Genomic DNA, 15903 nt, shown 5'->3' with positions numbered 1-15903 from the left:
TTAATCGAACGACTCGTGTTCTCTCTGTCGCCAGTTGCCTCTGATGCGGGACAAAGAACCGGACAACATAGGAGAAATTACTTGTGCTTAATAAATGAAATAAAGGAACGATAAATTAATGGAAGTGAAAGTGGAGAAAAAAACAACTTGCGCAGGTGGGGAACGATGCCACAACGTTCACATCACCTGCTCAAACATGCCACTAAGACGAGAGTCTCGAATCCGGCAACATTGATGCCTTCAGGTAGCATGTGTAGGATTATTGGCCGGTTGCTTTCACCAAAAAAGATTACGTTCTCGTGACGCATGCGGCAGAAAGGATGTTCCACATCCGCCGCCAAGGCTTGTAAGTGGTGGCGCTAGCTAACACTCCCGAGGTTCTACTAGGAAACATAAATATCCAAGAAGGAGGATGGGGAAACGGCGCCACAGCAGCTCAATTGGTAGAGCATCGCACGCGAAATGCGAAGGTTGTGAGATCGTTCCCCACCTGCGGCAAGTTGTTTTTTCATCCACTTTCATTTCTACTAATTTATAGTTTCTTTATTTCATTTATTGAGTACAAGTAACTTCCCCTATGTTGTCCTTGGTGTTAGTATTTGTTGGCTTCTTATAATATGACTAATAAAAACAGGCCCCTCGGTTAACCCCCTGGCTTCCAGAAATTATATACTCTACAATTCGCGTCGCGCATAGAATTAGATTGCAAAACAATCGCAAGCAATGACAATTGAAACAAGCGCGAACGAGACCAAACCAAGCAAACCGAACAAGCGTGAAAGAGAACTGACGTGAGCAGACGATAGTACGACACTAGTGGTCTGGTTGACACCGGATACGAGTACGCATCGAGCGGTAGGGCGAGTCCGCATAAAACCAGTTTCCCGCGCCACATCACTGAAGGGGCTGCATTCATTGGAGCCGCCGTTAGCGGTTCGTCTCTTTTTTCATCTGCGGCTCTATGTTCTCTCTTTCATCCTTCAGTGTAGTGCTCGCTCGCTCGGTTACGCCGAGACCGATGCCGACGCTCGCCGAAAGAACGGGTGCCGAAGAGTTGTGCTCTAAAATGTAGCTTTTCCGAAACGAAACACTGTTCAAGATATTATCGTACTATTTGACATATCTTGTCTCCAGCAAGAATGCAGTTATTATTAGGTAAAAAGAAGCATCCTTAGTATTGAACTTGTTATGAATGCTACTTAAGCTTAACAATTGTCGCAAGCGCTAACAAAAAGAACGTTGATCGAAATAGAGAAAATTACTTAGAGCAGGTCAGGGGGTTCCTTGTTATGGCTTCGAAACAGTGTTGCCCTTGAAAATTCGGCTCAGAAGTGGTGAATGACCACTGACAGTCATGTTGTGTTCGAACAACTTTGGTATTATAGCCAGGTCCAAGCAGGTTTGGAAAAAAGCCTCTTTTTCAAGCCACAGAACACATAATGAACCTAGAAAATGGAAGTTGAACCTTCCACCGTGGAACTGAAATAGGTGTAGTGGTGGCGTCGTGAACTAAAGTATCCAATCCAGAGATAGCGCTGTCAAAATCAAAACTACTATCAGCATTATGTGATAGTCGATTAGTCGAGCTATGCGGCCGAGTAACGGCTGGTCGCACAGCTCGCTCCCTGGCTTTGAGCGTTTGGTTACCGCTGCCGGAACGATATTCGTGTGAATGGCACACATATTTTTTTTAATTTACAGGCGATTAAGGTACTCCCCAATGCGAAATTCGAGCGCAGCATTATACGTGTTTTCATTTCGTAATATATTGCCTGGCGCAGACAATCTCTCTCGTGCGGCACGTTGCAAACAGAGAGAAGTGCGGCGTGACTGCCTCGCTAACCGTGACGCGCGCACGATTCACAGCAGCCGTCGCAGACAGACCTCCGCTCATGCAGCGCTTTGTTTCCATAAAGACGACGCGCGCTACTTTGGCGCCATCTTGTAGCCATCGTTGCCTCAATGCCCGTCGTGCGGGGCGCCACGCTTTTCTTCTCACCCTTGCGCCATACCCTCCTCATCCGCTTTCCGCCTCATGGTTCCGCTGTACTTTCCTCCTGCGCTTTCCTCCTCGCGCTCTCTTTGATATCGTCGTCTTGCGTCTTCCGCTGCGCTCCGCTTTCGTTCTTATCTTTCGCTGTGCTCGTTCGCTCGGTTACTAGGTGGGACGCTGAAGCCTACACTCGCCGCAGGAACAGGCACCTAAGAGCGGCGCTCCGAAATTGGAGTTAGCCTCGAGCTAAAGCTTCTTCTCAAAGGGAGTGAGGAAGGGGGTATGATAATGATAGCGGTGTGCGTGTGCATTGGCATGTATGCGAGTTCGCGCGCGCACGCGCATTCTCGTGCGCGTGCGCGTGCGTGCACGTGTTCGTGACCGTATTTTATGCGTGAGAGCCTGTGTGTCTGTAGCAGCGGGTGGCATGCTCGTATGCACATGTTTTGTAACGGCACAACTGAATGTAGCCTTGATGCATCGCATTTTCTGACTGGCAATCGACCTGCCAGTGAAGTTCTGCTGTCTAGATGCATTCAAGGCTACTAATAGCTTGCAGCTCGGAAGTGGACGTCTGTTCATGGCTGATGGTTCCTTTTCTTTTTTTTCCCCTGTTTCTTCCAGCGAAACTGGAAAAGTGCTCACTCAAATGAAGGCCGGTGACTTCTTCGGTGAAATCGGCATCTTAAATCTGGATGGATTTAATAGGTAAGTTGACGTTGGTTATTGCATCATCTCTGTCATTGGTAGCTCTTCGAATAAAAAAAAAGACAGTGGCAACGGCTAAATCGCCCATGTTTCTTGTTCGGAGATACTATTCCTGAATTCCATCTGTAAGGAGCACGAAAGCACAATCCGGGCCAAATTCGTGTGTTGATAGCGAAATTCGAAAGTCGTTATCGTTTGTCAAAGTTGTAATAACCGGTGTTATATTCCCTTTCGAACAAGGTAAACTTAGCTTTCCCGATAAAGGCGGGCACATCTCAGGGCTCAATGAAATTTAAGGTTAGTTCAGAGAAAATAAATTGACATCAACTGAAAGCATACTTACTCTCCCCTCCCCAAGTAAAAAAGTAAAATAATAATATAAAAGTCAGCCAGCTCTTGCTGACCATGGATAGCTAGCTCATACCTCCTTGATATTATAATGTCAGCCATACGTGCGGCGATGTTTCTTGATCTCTTTCAACTTTGCAATAAAGAGTTCCAACAGAAAGCACTGACACGGAGACAGAAGTGTCTTCCCATCTGTCCATGTCAGTGTTTTTTGCTGGAAACCTCAATTGATGTGTTGAGCCGACAGGGTCAGGTAACCACTATTCTCTGTCAACGTTCTTCGTCTTCTTTCTCTCTCTCTCTCTCCCTCCATCTCTCTCTCTCTCTCTACACTCTTTCCTTCCTCTCTACCTGGACGCAACAGGCGAACGGCTGACGTCCGATCTGTAGGCTACTCGGAACTGTTCAGTCTCTCTAGGGAAGACGTTCTCTCTGCCATGAAGGACTATCCCGAAGCTGAGGTAACTGCCTCTTACTTCTTACTTCCCCGCCTTTCAGGTATTATTTGATCTATATATACTTCCCTACTAACGCTCTCTCCTTCTATCCTACTCAGCCATTGGTACAAATGAATGTCTATAAGCTAATGTAGGATTCAGTGGAGCACTGACGAGGGACATTGGTAGGGAGGCGGTCACCGGACGAAACGTCGAAACAAAATTTGTAGTGTTTGCGTGTTAGATATATATATTTTAGTAAGTAGTAAGTCTACTTTGAAACACACGCACACACACTCATATATATATATATATATATATATATATATATATATATATATATATATATATATATATATATATATATATATATATATATATATATATATATATATAAACCCTCCCTAGAGGGAAATAAATCATGCGTGCGTTGTTGGCGGCCCATGAAGCATACGGCATGCCCGGCTGAGCGATCATCTGCTGCTCATTTCTTTTTTTTCGTTGCCGAAAAAAAGGATGTATGAAAACAACTATACGGGTCCTATGAACGAAAGTATAAGCTGCCTGCTAATGGGAAATGTCTGAGAAGGTGCTAGTAAAGGACTCAGTTCTGACCACGGTAGAGCCTTAAGCATGGCTAGGAAGAATACATAGTCAAATTGATGTGAAGGAAAGTCTCGGTAGACGAAAAAACAAAAAAGAACAAGGCGGTGGAGAAGCAAGAACAAATTGGGAACCAATAGCAAAAAGGCCGGAGGGAAGTGTAGGTTGAATGCGGGCTGGCCAAGAGATCAGTGACGCAGCAGGCGTACTTAGATAGGATGTGGGACAAGGTGCCGATAAAGAAAGACTGAGTTCGAGAAAGCCTACCGAGGCGAATGTCAGAACGCTAAAGAGAGAGAGCTGCAGGCGGGCTCCGCGCATCGGCAAGGTAACAAGGCACAGGGGGTCGGTGAAGAGAAGAGATAATTTCAGATTCTTGGGGGACATTTCCACGACGGCTAAAGCAGGAACGAGTGCGTAAGCCATATAATTATTCCAAAATGAGGGCTGCGATGTCTTACCGTGCCTACACAAAGTTTATAATGGCTCTTGCTATCCGTGGCTATTTTTTTTTTTGTGCGTGTGACTCGTTGGTTGCCTTTTTTTTTAAATTATAGGGGATCTTCTAACACAAATGTTTATGTCACTCTTTCTATCTCACACACGCGCAGCATATGGCTATTTACGTGCTGTATTGATCCTCTTTTTTTTTTTACTATATAATGGGACGCTTAATTACTTTGTTAGCGACGTTAGAAACTTGCATGGCTTTAGTGTTCCTTATCTTGTGAAGTGACCTGTCATCTTCAATGTCGAATATTCTCGGGGGCCACCTCGCGCAGCAAGCAGCGATGCAGGTCCCGTCATATATGAAATCCTTCATGAAAAATAGAGCGAAATGTCACGCACTGAGTCAGCGCCCCCCCCCCCCTCCCAAAGCAGCTACCGTAATAGGACTGAGTTGTCGTGACGAACAAAGATGTCGACCAAACAAGCATGCAAAAAGAAAGGGATGTCTCTTCACCTTTGTCCTCTAAGCGTGTTAGCGGCCGTGGTTTTTTTTTTTTTTTTTCGCGATACGGGTGATCCGAAAGGAATGCTGTTAGGCCTAACCGGAATGCCTCGTACGTTTCCTAGGGCTTGCGCGAAAGCTGCAAAAGAGGCAGGCGAGAAGTTCGGTCACATGGTCTACACTCTGTCGTTTTAGTTACTATGTAGTCGTCATAGCATTCACTACCTTGGTGTAGGTGCAGTCAGTAACTGTACAGAGTCAGTATTGTAACTAAACAAGCTAGTCACTGTTGCTAATATGTATCCGCTACCAACTACAAACACAGTTAGCCCCATTAGATGCAAAGTTGCTCGCCTCCTCTTCCGGCGCGATCCATTCGCACTGCAGAATAATTAGTGCACTCGGGGACATGTCAGTATTACACAGCAGAATAATTAGTGCACTCGGGGACATGTCAGTATTACACAGCCACGTCTCTGTAAACAGCATTGCATGAAGGTCTGCGTGAAAATAACTAAAAAATAAATAAAACTCTTCCTTCTTATTCTTAATATTCCTTATATTTTGATGTAGTAGGCTAATACCTCGTCTAAAACAAGGATCACTTACTCAGATGTCTCCTGTACACCGTTGAGTTGGGGTTTTTATGAGTTTAACAAGCGTGAAGCATAATTGACGAGCCTGAGACAAGAATCGCCTTCAACACTGTCAACAACGCTCACGGGAATGCGTTAGAAAGCGGAAAGTACGACCAATGTAATCTTAGGACAGGAAGAATTATGACTTTGCGATGATGTAGCGCACGACGAACATCGTATGAAAAACATACGGTCGAATTGCAATGAAGCTCGAGATATCGGACGGACGTTGCGAGCCAGTACAAGACTTTCAAGGAACAGTAAAACAACACGTGATGTCAAGCTTGCGCCTACAACCGGTGTGCACAGACGCCTGAAATGACGTTATGACGTTTCGAGGAGCACTACGCGGAACTAAATGAGCGAGCGTAACGTAATCTTTACTTAGGGATTTGTAATTGTTACATACGGGAAAACCTGGTGCGAATGCTGTGATCGTCGAAGGACCTACGTTGTTCTTGCACTTACGGAAAGCAGAAAAGGCGAATTACATACCTAAAGAATGCCACGCACCTTGGAATGTGCTCACACGATTGTGAAGTTTTGCATTGGCTTCAGAAGCGAGGTACACGCGTGGGTAACCATACAGGACAGTCATATCAAGGTCTGCAGAATCAAACCGCTCTATCACTGTGATTCGCCAATGCACTACAGCAACAAATGCGGCAAGGTGCATTTTCCAATGGACGGCGCTTATCATTACGAGAGTGCCGTCTTCGCCCACGGGGAGAAACGCGCTGTCCCTTATCATTCTAGATGGAACTGGCATTCTCTAGTCTAACGACGTCTCCTCATTGTCTCTGAAGTACTCGGGAGACGTTGTGTGACTGTAGCGACGCCACGTTCCCAGGATGCTTAACGTGATCGGTACAAGCAGACATCTCCTATTCCTTTCGGAACGGGGCAGTCTCCGCCTGTTCCTAAAAAAAAAACTCACTTTTGTTCGGCATATTAATGCATTTTTAATGCGTGCACGTCAATTTGGCGTGGTGAATTTTGCAGTTCTGTGACGTTGCGTGACAGACAGGAGAAGTGGGGCGAACCGAAATATATTTTACCAATCGCGGAGGCCCTATTGCAGAAACGGAACAGAGAAACAGTTTGAGTGAGTGAAGTAACTTTATTTTGGTCCAGAGAAGACGCAGGGAAGACCCCGCGCCACCCGGCTAGTCCCACGTAGGGACCGCCAAGCCCAGCTTGACGGCCCGATCGCGGGCACTCTGGACGGCCAGGGTTTGGTCGTTGAGTTCGGGGCTGCCCAAGAGCGCAGCCCACCTATCTTCGCTGAAGGAGGAGCCGATGGCTTCACACTCCCACAACACATGGTCCAATGTTGCCCTTAGTCCATAGGCAGGGCAGTCCGCACTGGGATATCTTTCAGGGTATATGGCATGAAGAACCGCGAGGTTAGGGTATGCACGGGCTTGTAGAAGTCGAAGGGTAACCGCCCGCGCCCTACATAAGGCGGGGTGCGGGAGGGGGAAGACCCGTCGTGACAGATAGTAGTGCGTGGTGATCTCATTAAACGTAAGCAAGGGTTCCCCGCGGGGCTGGGCGACTGCTGAGGCGGCGCGGTCAGTGAGTCCTCGCGCGGCCTCGTGTGCGCCCTCGTTAGGGTTAGAGGGAGAACCCTCAATCGACCCCAAGTGAGCGGGAAACCAAATGAGAGAATGCGGAGAGATACTGTTGGCGCTTTGGAGAACGCGGAGGGCCTGGGGGGAGACCATACCGGTTTGGTAGGCCTTAATGGCTGCCTTGGAATCACTATATATTGCCTCTCTGCGACCATCGAGCACAGCCAGGCGCTGGCTGTGAGAAACAGTTTGGAATAGTTTTACACGTTATAGAGCCCCGGGCCTTATATTACAGGACGCCACGACTGCGGTAAACACCCGTTTCTGGCCTATATAGAAGCAGTGAGCGTAGGGTTGGTATAATGAGCAGGGGCAAGCCGTTTCGCGCGCCCTCCTCTTGCCTTACGTTCCGCAGGAGATCCTGCAGGCGATGGGTCGGAAGCGGCTCATGGAGGCGCGCCTGGCGGCGTCCGTGAAGAAAGCGGACGACATCATCTCGCGCAGCACCGTCGGCGGAGGCACCGTGACCGGCACCCTGCCGGGGTCGGCGGCGGGCGCCGGCGACGGCTCGGCTTCCCCGCAGGGCTCGGTGCACTCGAGGGGACCGCGCTCCATGGACGCCATGCGTAGACTGCGCAAGGACGTCAAGAACATCAGGCAGCTTCTCAGGAGCCGCACCAACACCACGTGAGCACGCTCACCATTGATCATCAATCTTGGTTCGTTTCAAACAAAAAAAAGAGAGAGAAGCGCGTTGTCTTGAGATCCGCAGCTGCAGCAGCGTGTAAGCTGATGTCGTATGCTCTGTCGAGGTTCATCTTAAGGGATGGCGAATCGCGACAACCTTCGGTCTGTTTGCCTTATTCTTTCTCATTAGCGTCAGCGCCCTCATAAATACCTCAGAAGTCAAAACATTGTTCAGTGACGAGTGAATGAGGCAGGGTAGAGAAAAGTCATCAATGATAAAATTTAGTTCAACGAGGCGGTCAGCCAAACAATCAGTAAAACTTCAGTCTGACAGTCATTAGAGATGATGTATATAGGAGGCGGAAAAGCTGACAAAGTCACGAAGCAGCCAAGCCATGCGACTCCACGCTGTGCCAGATTGCACTCAAGTCTATCAGGACGTTTGCTTTGGTTTAGTGGCCCTTATGCAACAGCGGTGGACAATGCGACTAATGCATTGAGCCGTCACATATGCTGAAATCAGTCCTCGTTGAGCGCATCACATGTGTTGATGGCGCCCCTTTCCTTTTTTTTTTTTCTTCGTCAGCACACGTGCCAGCTGCGCTCGGAAATCCGTACAATGAAATGATGAAATTCACACAAAGGCAGAATTCCCTACTGCTGAACCATGCTCGCCTGAATCATTCGAATGTTGGATAAACCTCACGGTTCAGGTCATACGTCTGCAGTACCCTTTATGATGTGGATGCGTGTTGCAAGGTTTCTCCGTTTATGAACGAACAGCGACGCTGTGAAGGCGAGATCCACGTTTACCGTTTATCCGTAAAATGTCGAGAGACACAAACTCGTGGAAAACATCCGTGGAGGCACTTGCACATATCTATTTCATGCTGAACCCGCATATAGCCCTTACTGTACCGGTGTCAAAATGCCAGTAATGTTTTCATTTCCCCGTACCCGGTAATCGCGTCACTCTTCTGGTTCTATTTATTTTCAGCACCCAGAAACCACCAGATATACAGCTTGAAATGGACCCTGTCCTGTCCTCGATGGATGATCACCAAGAGGACAGTGAAGCGGCCACTCCGTCGACACCGGTCACCAAGTCCTTACACAAGCTGCTAAGGTCAGCCGATTGGCTCAGTCAGTGCTTGCTTGTATTGAGACTTAGGGCAGGTAGTGACGGCGGATCCGGATCATGAGACGGAAATAATCAGAAGAATAAGAATGGGCTGGGGTGCGTTTGGCAGGCATTCTCAGATCATGAACAGCAGGTTGTCATTATCCCTCAAGAGAAAAGTATATAATAGCTGTGTCTTACCAGTACTCACCTACGGGGCAGAAACCTGGAGGCTTACGAAAAGGGTTCTACTCAAATTGAGAACGACGCAACGAGCTATGGAAAGAAGAATGATAGGTGTAACGTTAAGGGATAAGAAAAGAGCAGATTGGGTGAGGGAACAAACGCGAGTTAAGGACATCTTAGTTGAAATCAAGAAAAAGAAATGGGCATGGGCAGGACATGTAATGAGGAGGGAAGCTAGCCGATGGTCATTAAGGGTTACGGACTGGATCCCAAGGGAAGGGAAGCGTAGCAGGGGGCGGCAGAAAGTTAGGTGGGCGGATGAGATTAAGAAGTTTGCAGGCATGGCATGGCCACAATTAGTACATGACCGGGGTTGTTGGAGAAGTATGGGAGAGACCTTTGCCCTGCAGTGGGCGTAACCAGGCTGATGATGATGATGTATTGCGTTGCTTGCCTCGTTTCCTTACAAAACGTTTGCGGCAGCGTATGCATGTACGCCTTTCAAGTGTCCGCATCCGGCAGCCAGAAATCATCGTGAACCATGTGCCTGCAACACATAATTTAATTACCAATTAATTTGTTTCGTTGCAAGAAAACAAGACTGACAAATAAGTAGACCTCAGAATGTGTTTACATAAATATGAGTAAAAAAAACAAATCTAGTTCCAGTCGCAATTATAACGGCAACATCAGCGAGAGAGATGAGAAGTAGTGCTATCGAACATTTTGCCTAATTTCACGTTGCCTTTCAGGCGGTTCCAAACCCGCCAGGATTCTCAAGGAGGCCAAGCACTCAAAGGTAAGAATGCTTTCTATAGAGAGTAGCATAGAGCAAGATACTCACTTCGTTGTAATTAAAACGTATTGATGAATTATTGCGCCAAAGATTGAATAAAAGAACAAAAGCGCTTGGTAACATTTCCTCTCTATTCAATCGAAGCACTGATCGTGACAGTCGCGATGCAGCACTACATCAACGCGAGACGCACGCCTCATTTACATAACATGAATGCTTGATCATAGGAGTGTTTTTTTTGGAGAATTGATTGTCGTTCTTTATTTAAAGGATATTAAAGTAGATGTTGGCGCCTTCAGGTGGCGCCGGGGCTACTCCACGTAACGTGTAGAACAAGAACAAAATGCGCAGCTTGGCTCATTCGAAAAGTTTCACCAGATACAAAGTTTTCCACACGAGTCTAGAAATCCATAAATGTAGATCTCGCTTCTCTTCGGGCTTCACCGCACTTATCTTCTTAAATGCCTCGTGTCGTTCGTTGTTATGTGCCAACATGTAAGACTTGTAAGTACCTGTGAGACCCCTTTGCACAATAGTGCACTTCGCGTCTTACGCCTGTGCTTTCCGATGAGCTGGCAAATGTGGCGGTGTCACAATTTGTCTCAAGTTCTGTGCCCGTACCGCAGGCCTTGTCACCAGCATGTCATGCATCAAGGGCGAAGAAGAGCTGGCCGACCTTGCCAAGAGACCATCGGCTCTCAAGAGCATGGGCCCATCTATGGGGACATCTACCAATCAGGATTCCAGCGGCACCAGTCCCGTGCAGCCCATCGGCGCGGGGCTTCCTCTGCTGACGCGCATCAAAATGCTCCGGGACGCAGAGAAAGCCGCAAAGTCTTCGGCTCCCAGCGACGCCGCTTCCAAGCACTTGTCGATTTCGCCCGGCGCTGGAGGAGGTGGCGTCCATGCGCGCCGCGAGTCGTACGCGCAGCAAGACCGCGCGATCTCGCGCCTCGAACCGACCACGCACTCGAGCTTGCTCGAACGGCGAAGGCTGTCGCGGCTGCAGGCAAGCATGTCCTTGGCGTCAACGGAAGTGACGTCAGCCGGCAGGTCGTCAACGGCAGAGAAGGCGGCGGCGGCGGTGCCGTCCCGCAAGAGCATCGCCGATGTCCTTCATCGGCTCAAGCCCGGCGGCGACTCGACGAGCAACAAACAGCATACACCGACCGTCACGCTCCAGGTGCACCCGCCTCCACCCAGCGACCCGGCCGCCGAGGCGGTGGCAAACCAAAACATTCCGCTGCTCAAGCGAGTCCTCCTACTGAAAGCAATGGAAGATAAGAAGGAAAAAGAGTCTAAGCTTCAAACCACCGCAACCGCAGCCGCGGCGTCAGCGCCATCGGCGTCGGCGGACAAACCAAGTGCCTCAAGTAGTAATGTTGTGTCTACAAAGCTCTCACCTCCGCGACCGGACACGCTTTCTTTGAGCCCGCAGCGGGAATCTGCGCCACCGGCAACGTCATCCGCTCAAGTGTCCCTGCGGCGGACCCAGCCGGCACCGGCGAGCGCAGAGTCGGGTTCCGATAGCGGTCCTCTGCAGATGCTGTCGCCTAAGTTTGAACTGGAAGACGAGGTGTTTCGCAGTCCCAGCCCAGTGTCGGAACCATGTGAGAGTAAACCGAGGCTACCCCACGACGGTGGAGGTGGCGGGCGCGCCGTTAGCGGTGGAGGCGCCCGGCGAAGCGGCGGCTTTGCTACGACGATCTCCTCGGGCCCACCGGTGACATCCGCCAACTCTGCCATTCTTTTACCGCAAGAAAGCGTGATGAGCATGTCGCAGCGTGGCGCCTTGGACACACTAGAAGAAGCACAGCACAGCTCGGCCGACTCGGGAAGCCTAGACATCCAGCGGGAGCCGCAGCAGCAGTCGCGGACGCAACAACAGCAGTCTGACGCCATGGCGCGACTAGCTCCCCCGGCAGCGCCCGCGACGACTACCCACTCTCAGCACTCTCAGCAGTCCTTCAGGAGCCGACTATGGAGCCGAAACACGATGGAAGGACACGCGGCAAGACGCACTTTGCTGCAAAGAATGGAGGCCGTCGAACTCGAGTCGACGGACGCCGGGTCGTACCAGGCGCCACCGTCCAGGCGACCGCCGTCGCCACGGACGACGACCCGAGCTCAGGGCAACGGCGGAGAGCATCTCAGGGGTCGCATTCGGAAAGTGATCATCGAAAGGCCGTCACCGGAGAACGGCCTGGAGCAGTGCCTTGTCTCGGAGCTGCTCACGCAGGAGGACGGTATCGAGCAGTACGTGGCAGCCGCCATGAAGCACATCAAAATTGCCTTCAAGACATACCTGGTTTGTGCTACTTCCTATGGTTCTCGGCCTCCATGCAACTGCAAGGCTAAGCAGTAATCAGTTAGCGAGAACGAAAATCACTATTAGCTTTTCCTGTTCATGTGGTCGTAGACTTCCTGCGGTTATTCTCCCCTTTTGAAGTAGACTTATGCGCACTGTCCAGTGAGAACTTTGCTGGGCGTCTGTGTAACTATCTTCTGTGTTCAGGTCGTCACCGTTACATATATGATTCAAGCTGTCCGTGCAGGAAAGTTCATGAAATGTAATGAATCAAATTAATTTATCTATGAGGCAACATGTCTGTGAAGTCAACTTCTGTGTTATCATCAGTGAGGCGCGCACTTGAGGTACATGTTGCGCACTTCCAAACAAAGGAGATAGATCGCAGGAATACAGAAACTTGACGTAGCCAATGGTAGGTAAAATGAAAGCTTCAAGATTGGAGCCGGTGGTTCAACAAGATGACTTCTCGCCAGGGGCCAGGCGACTTTTCAACAAGTGGGCTTGTCGTCGTAACGGCCGGGCAGCGTCATGGCGTCGCCATGGCCCGCCCTGGCGAAGAAATGTCTTTCTCTCCTTGGAGCGAGTAAATAATCAATTTATGCTAGTGATCTATTGTCAGCCTACCAGGGTAGTTTCGAAGAATTCCATCCAGCGTTCCATTCCACCATCAGCGCTACTAAGTATTTTTATGCTATTGTACAGCACCAGCGCACAAACATATTTCTTCTCTCTTTTTTCCTCACACAGCATGAGACCCAAGACGAACTACGTAATAAGGTAGCTCTTCTAGAAGACGACCTCAAGCGAAAGGATGCTGTGATATGTGACCTTCAGAGGAAGCTGCTTATAAAGGTGAGCACAATGTGATCAGCCGAGATGCTGACAATATTCAGGAACACAAAGTAAAGCCAGGGGCGTGAAAATAAAATTTTACTGATAAGATGCTTACGCATTTCCCAACGCCCCTTGAATTTCCTTAGATTCAAATTATACACGGCGTTTTACATGTGTGAGCACATCCATGACTGTCACGTGGATCTGACTTTAATGGCCCTTCCTAATTCTGACCTGACCTCATTCGCCAGGAACAAGAACTCAGTCGCTTGGAGCGGGAAGTCAGCTACCTCGAAGAAGTGAGCAGTCTAAGCGACACTAGTTTGACCTGGTCCGACGAAGAGGACCTCGTATTGACGGTGAGATTAGTCACCAAAATCGGTTTTTCGTACTTCAAATTTGTATACTCCTGTGGCTTCTTTGTCGGCGTATATTTAACACTGAATTATTTTGTCTCCATTGTAGCGAATTACTCTTAATGTTGGCCAATAAGCATATCTGAAATAAGTGCATTCTTAATGAGAGCAGAAGTGCTTAATGAGAAGTGCATTCTGCTACCTTTGCAGTCATGGTCTCGCAAAGCTTTTCATTTGCAAAAACTGTTCATCGCAGGTCATCACTTTCGTTTCCAGAAACATCGTGACAGCCCAGCAATTGCTGGGAATATTGACTCATCACATTTTTTCGTGCAAACGATCTGCTCTGCGAAACCACAACCTTTCTCGACTGGAGGCGATTTCTTTCACTGCGTGATGCAGGAGTACTAAAAGTAATGTAAGACGTCTGAAATTATCCACATGTCGCTAAATCACTTCTAACCGGCTTTTTGCGTTATTGTCGCCTTCTCCATGCCTTCGTTGTAAGGCAGTCAACATTTCAACAAAGACTACACGACAAAAGGCAAGACTAATTCTAAAACGCAAAACCATTAAACTAAACCTCAACTGCATGGACAGTTTTTTTATTTATTTTTTCAGTGCATGACTTGATTTACGTGTCCTTCACCTCGATCATAGTTACGAGTTCACAGTAGGACCTTCACCATCCTGAATGACCACACACCTCTATAGCTTAAGGAAATGAAACATGTGAGCATTCTTTGTTGCATGCACCCATGAAGCGATGTTCCAATTCCGATGAGTCTACGGCGTATTACATGAGTTGTTGGCAAAACATTTGAAATGTACCAGGGCACTGACGCACGCGAAATACATTGTAGCAACCAAGAGCAAGAAATAAAGCTATCTATATTGTGTTTAGGGTATACAAACTTACATTTCACAGTAAGATATTTTAAAGGGAGTTGAAATTTTGAAGTGATCGTCAATAGGCGTACGAAGCAAGCCTCATTCCGGAGTCCTCGTGTGAAAAAGATGACTTGTTTTCGTTAGGGCAGTACATTTACTCATTGAATCAAAACATTGAATCAAAACATTGAATCAAAACATTGAATCAAAACATTGACTCCACGCTGAGGCTGCCCTTGTTCCACACACGACCATTTCACTACGAAGAGGGGCTTGACTGTCAAGATCGGTTTGTTATCATGACAGTAACAAAACAGTCACAGAGATTGGAATGGCAGTCTACTACTATAAGGCTAAAGCGTAGCGTTACATTATGAACAACGAGAAGCCCTCTCTAGTTAGGAAGAAGAAAGTTTAACCTTCAGCCTCCATCGCAGGCCTGCATCGAGGAATGCTCACTGTCAATGCATGTGTATAGTAGTCCACATAGCAATTAAGCAATGTGCACGACACTTCACTTTTGCACTGACAATGCATCACACCACGACCAACAATTTCGCATTTTGGTGGCCCCTTGACCCAACGTAGAGAAGCGCATGAAAGAACCCGCGCACTTTTAGGAACAAGATACAGGGCTTTGCCGTTGTCGTATTTTCAATTACTTAACACCACTGCGCGTCAAGCAAACGAAATACTAAAACGAAACTTCGAATTACAACAGTTTTCGCAACCAGGTAAAAGTACGAGCCATACAAGACACACGTCAGATGATGAGCACTTAAAATTGGAGTGTTTGCGTTTATTAGAGGCTCCAGCTATTACCGTTTCGGCAACGTACTCCATGTCATTCCTTACAGTGTTGCACTTGAAATTAGCGTTGAGCCACGTATGACGGAATGCATCCCGCTATTCGTACCCGCCGAAAGAATGCGACGCTTTGCAGCACAGCCCACTTTGCGAATTCTATTTCGAGTTGCCTAACATCACCAATACAAGAGACCCCCAACGTGCGCTTAAGGAATGGCAGTGAGTCCGTGCGAATATTTCGTGGCAACGAGCCCACCCTGGTATTTGCTAAACATTGATCAGTTTGCAGTCAGCCAGTAAATATGTGTGATTACGTCATAACGCGCATTAGAAGAGTGTTTAAAGTAGCGCGTTCCTGAACACTGTGCAGCGTGTCAAGCAACCTTTAAGCGTATATAGCCTAATGAACCTGAGACAACTATGCAGGTTGTATAGCTCACCTACGTGATAGCTGCCGTAGGCGTGCCACCTGCCTTTATAGGCATTCAACGATTATTTTCACACAGGCATCGTAAATGTCGTGCGCGGTCTAAAGGCCAGGTGTAGCACAATACTACGTCGCGAGCGCCGCAATCAGTGAATGTGTTGCCGTTAACTGTATCCGACGCTTAAATTGCTCACCAATAGCCGCGGATCGGCGGGAAGAACAAAAGGCGCACGTA

General features: G+C 48.2%; 1 protein-coding gene across 2 annotated transcripts in view; it reads left to right on the top strand.

Moving 5' to 3' along the window:
- LOC142575518 (uncharacterized) overlaps positions 1-15903 on the top strand; it is a 72676-nt gene that overhangs the window by 50147 nt on the left and 6626 nt on the right. For both annotated transcript variants that reach the window (XM_075684934.1, XM_075684933.1), the window contains exons 9-16: positions 2618-2701; positions 3414-3510; positions 7669-7940; positions 8938-9066; positions 9999-10045; positions 10669-12350; positions 13101-13205; positions 13439-13546. In XM_075684934.1, the coding sequence (XP_075541049.1) occupies positions 2618-2701; positions 3414-3510; positions 7669-7940; positions 8938-9066; positions 9999-10045; positions 10669-12350; positions 13101-13205; positions 13439-13546 (2524 nt within the window). The remainder of the gene's footprint in view (positions 1-2617; positions 2702-3413; positions 3511-7668; positions 7941-8937; positions 9067-9998; positions 10046-10668; positions 12351-13100; positions 13206-13438; positions 13547-15903) is intronic.

This window comes from Dermacentor variabilis, chromosome 3, assembly GCF_050947875.1.
Source record: "Dermacentor variabilis isolate Ectoservices chromosome 3, ASM5094787v1, whole genome shotgun sequence".
In the NCBI taxonomy this organism is placed as follows: domain Eukaryota; kingdom Metazoa; phylum Arthropoda; class Arachnida; order Ixodida; family Ixodidae; genus Dermacentor; species Dermacentor variabilis.
Note: the sequence above shows the minus strand (reverse complement) of the source record. Positions and strands in the feature narration are given on the sequence as shown.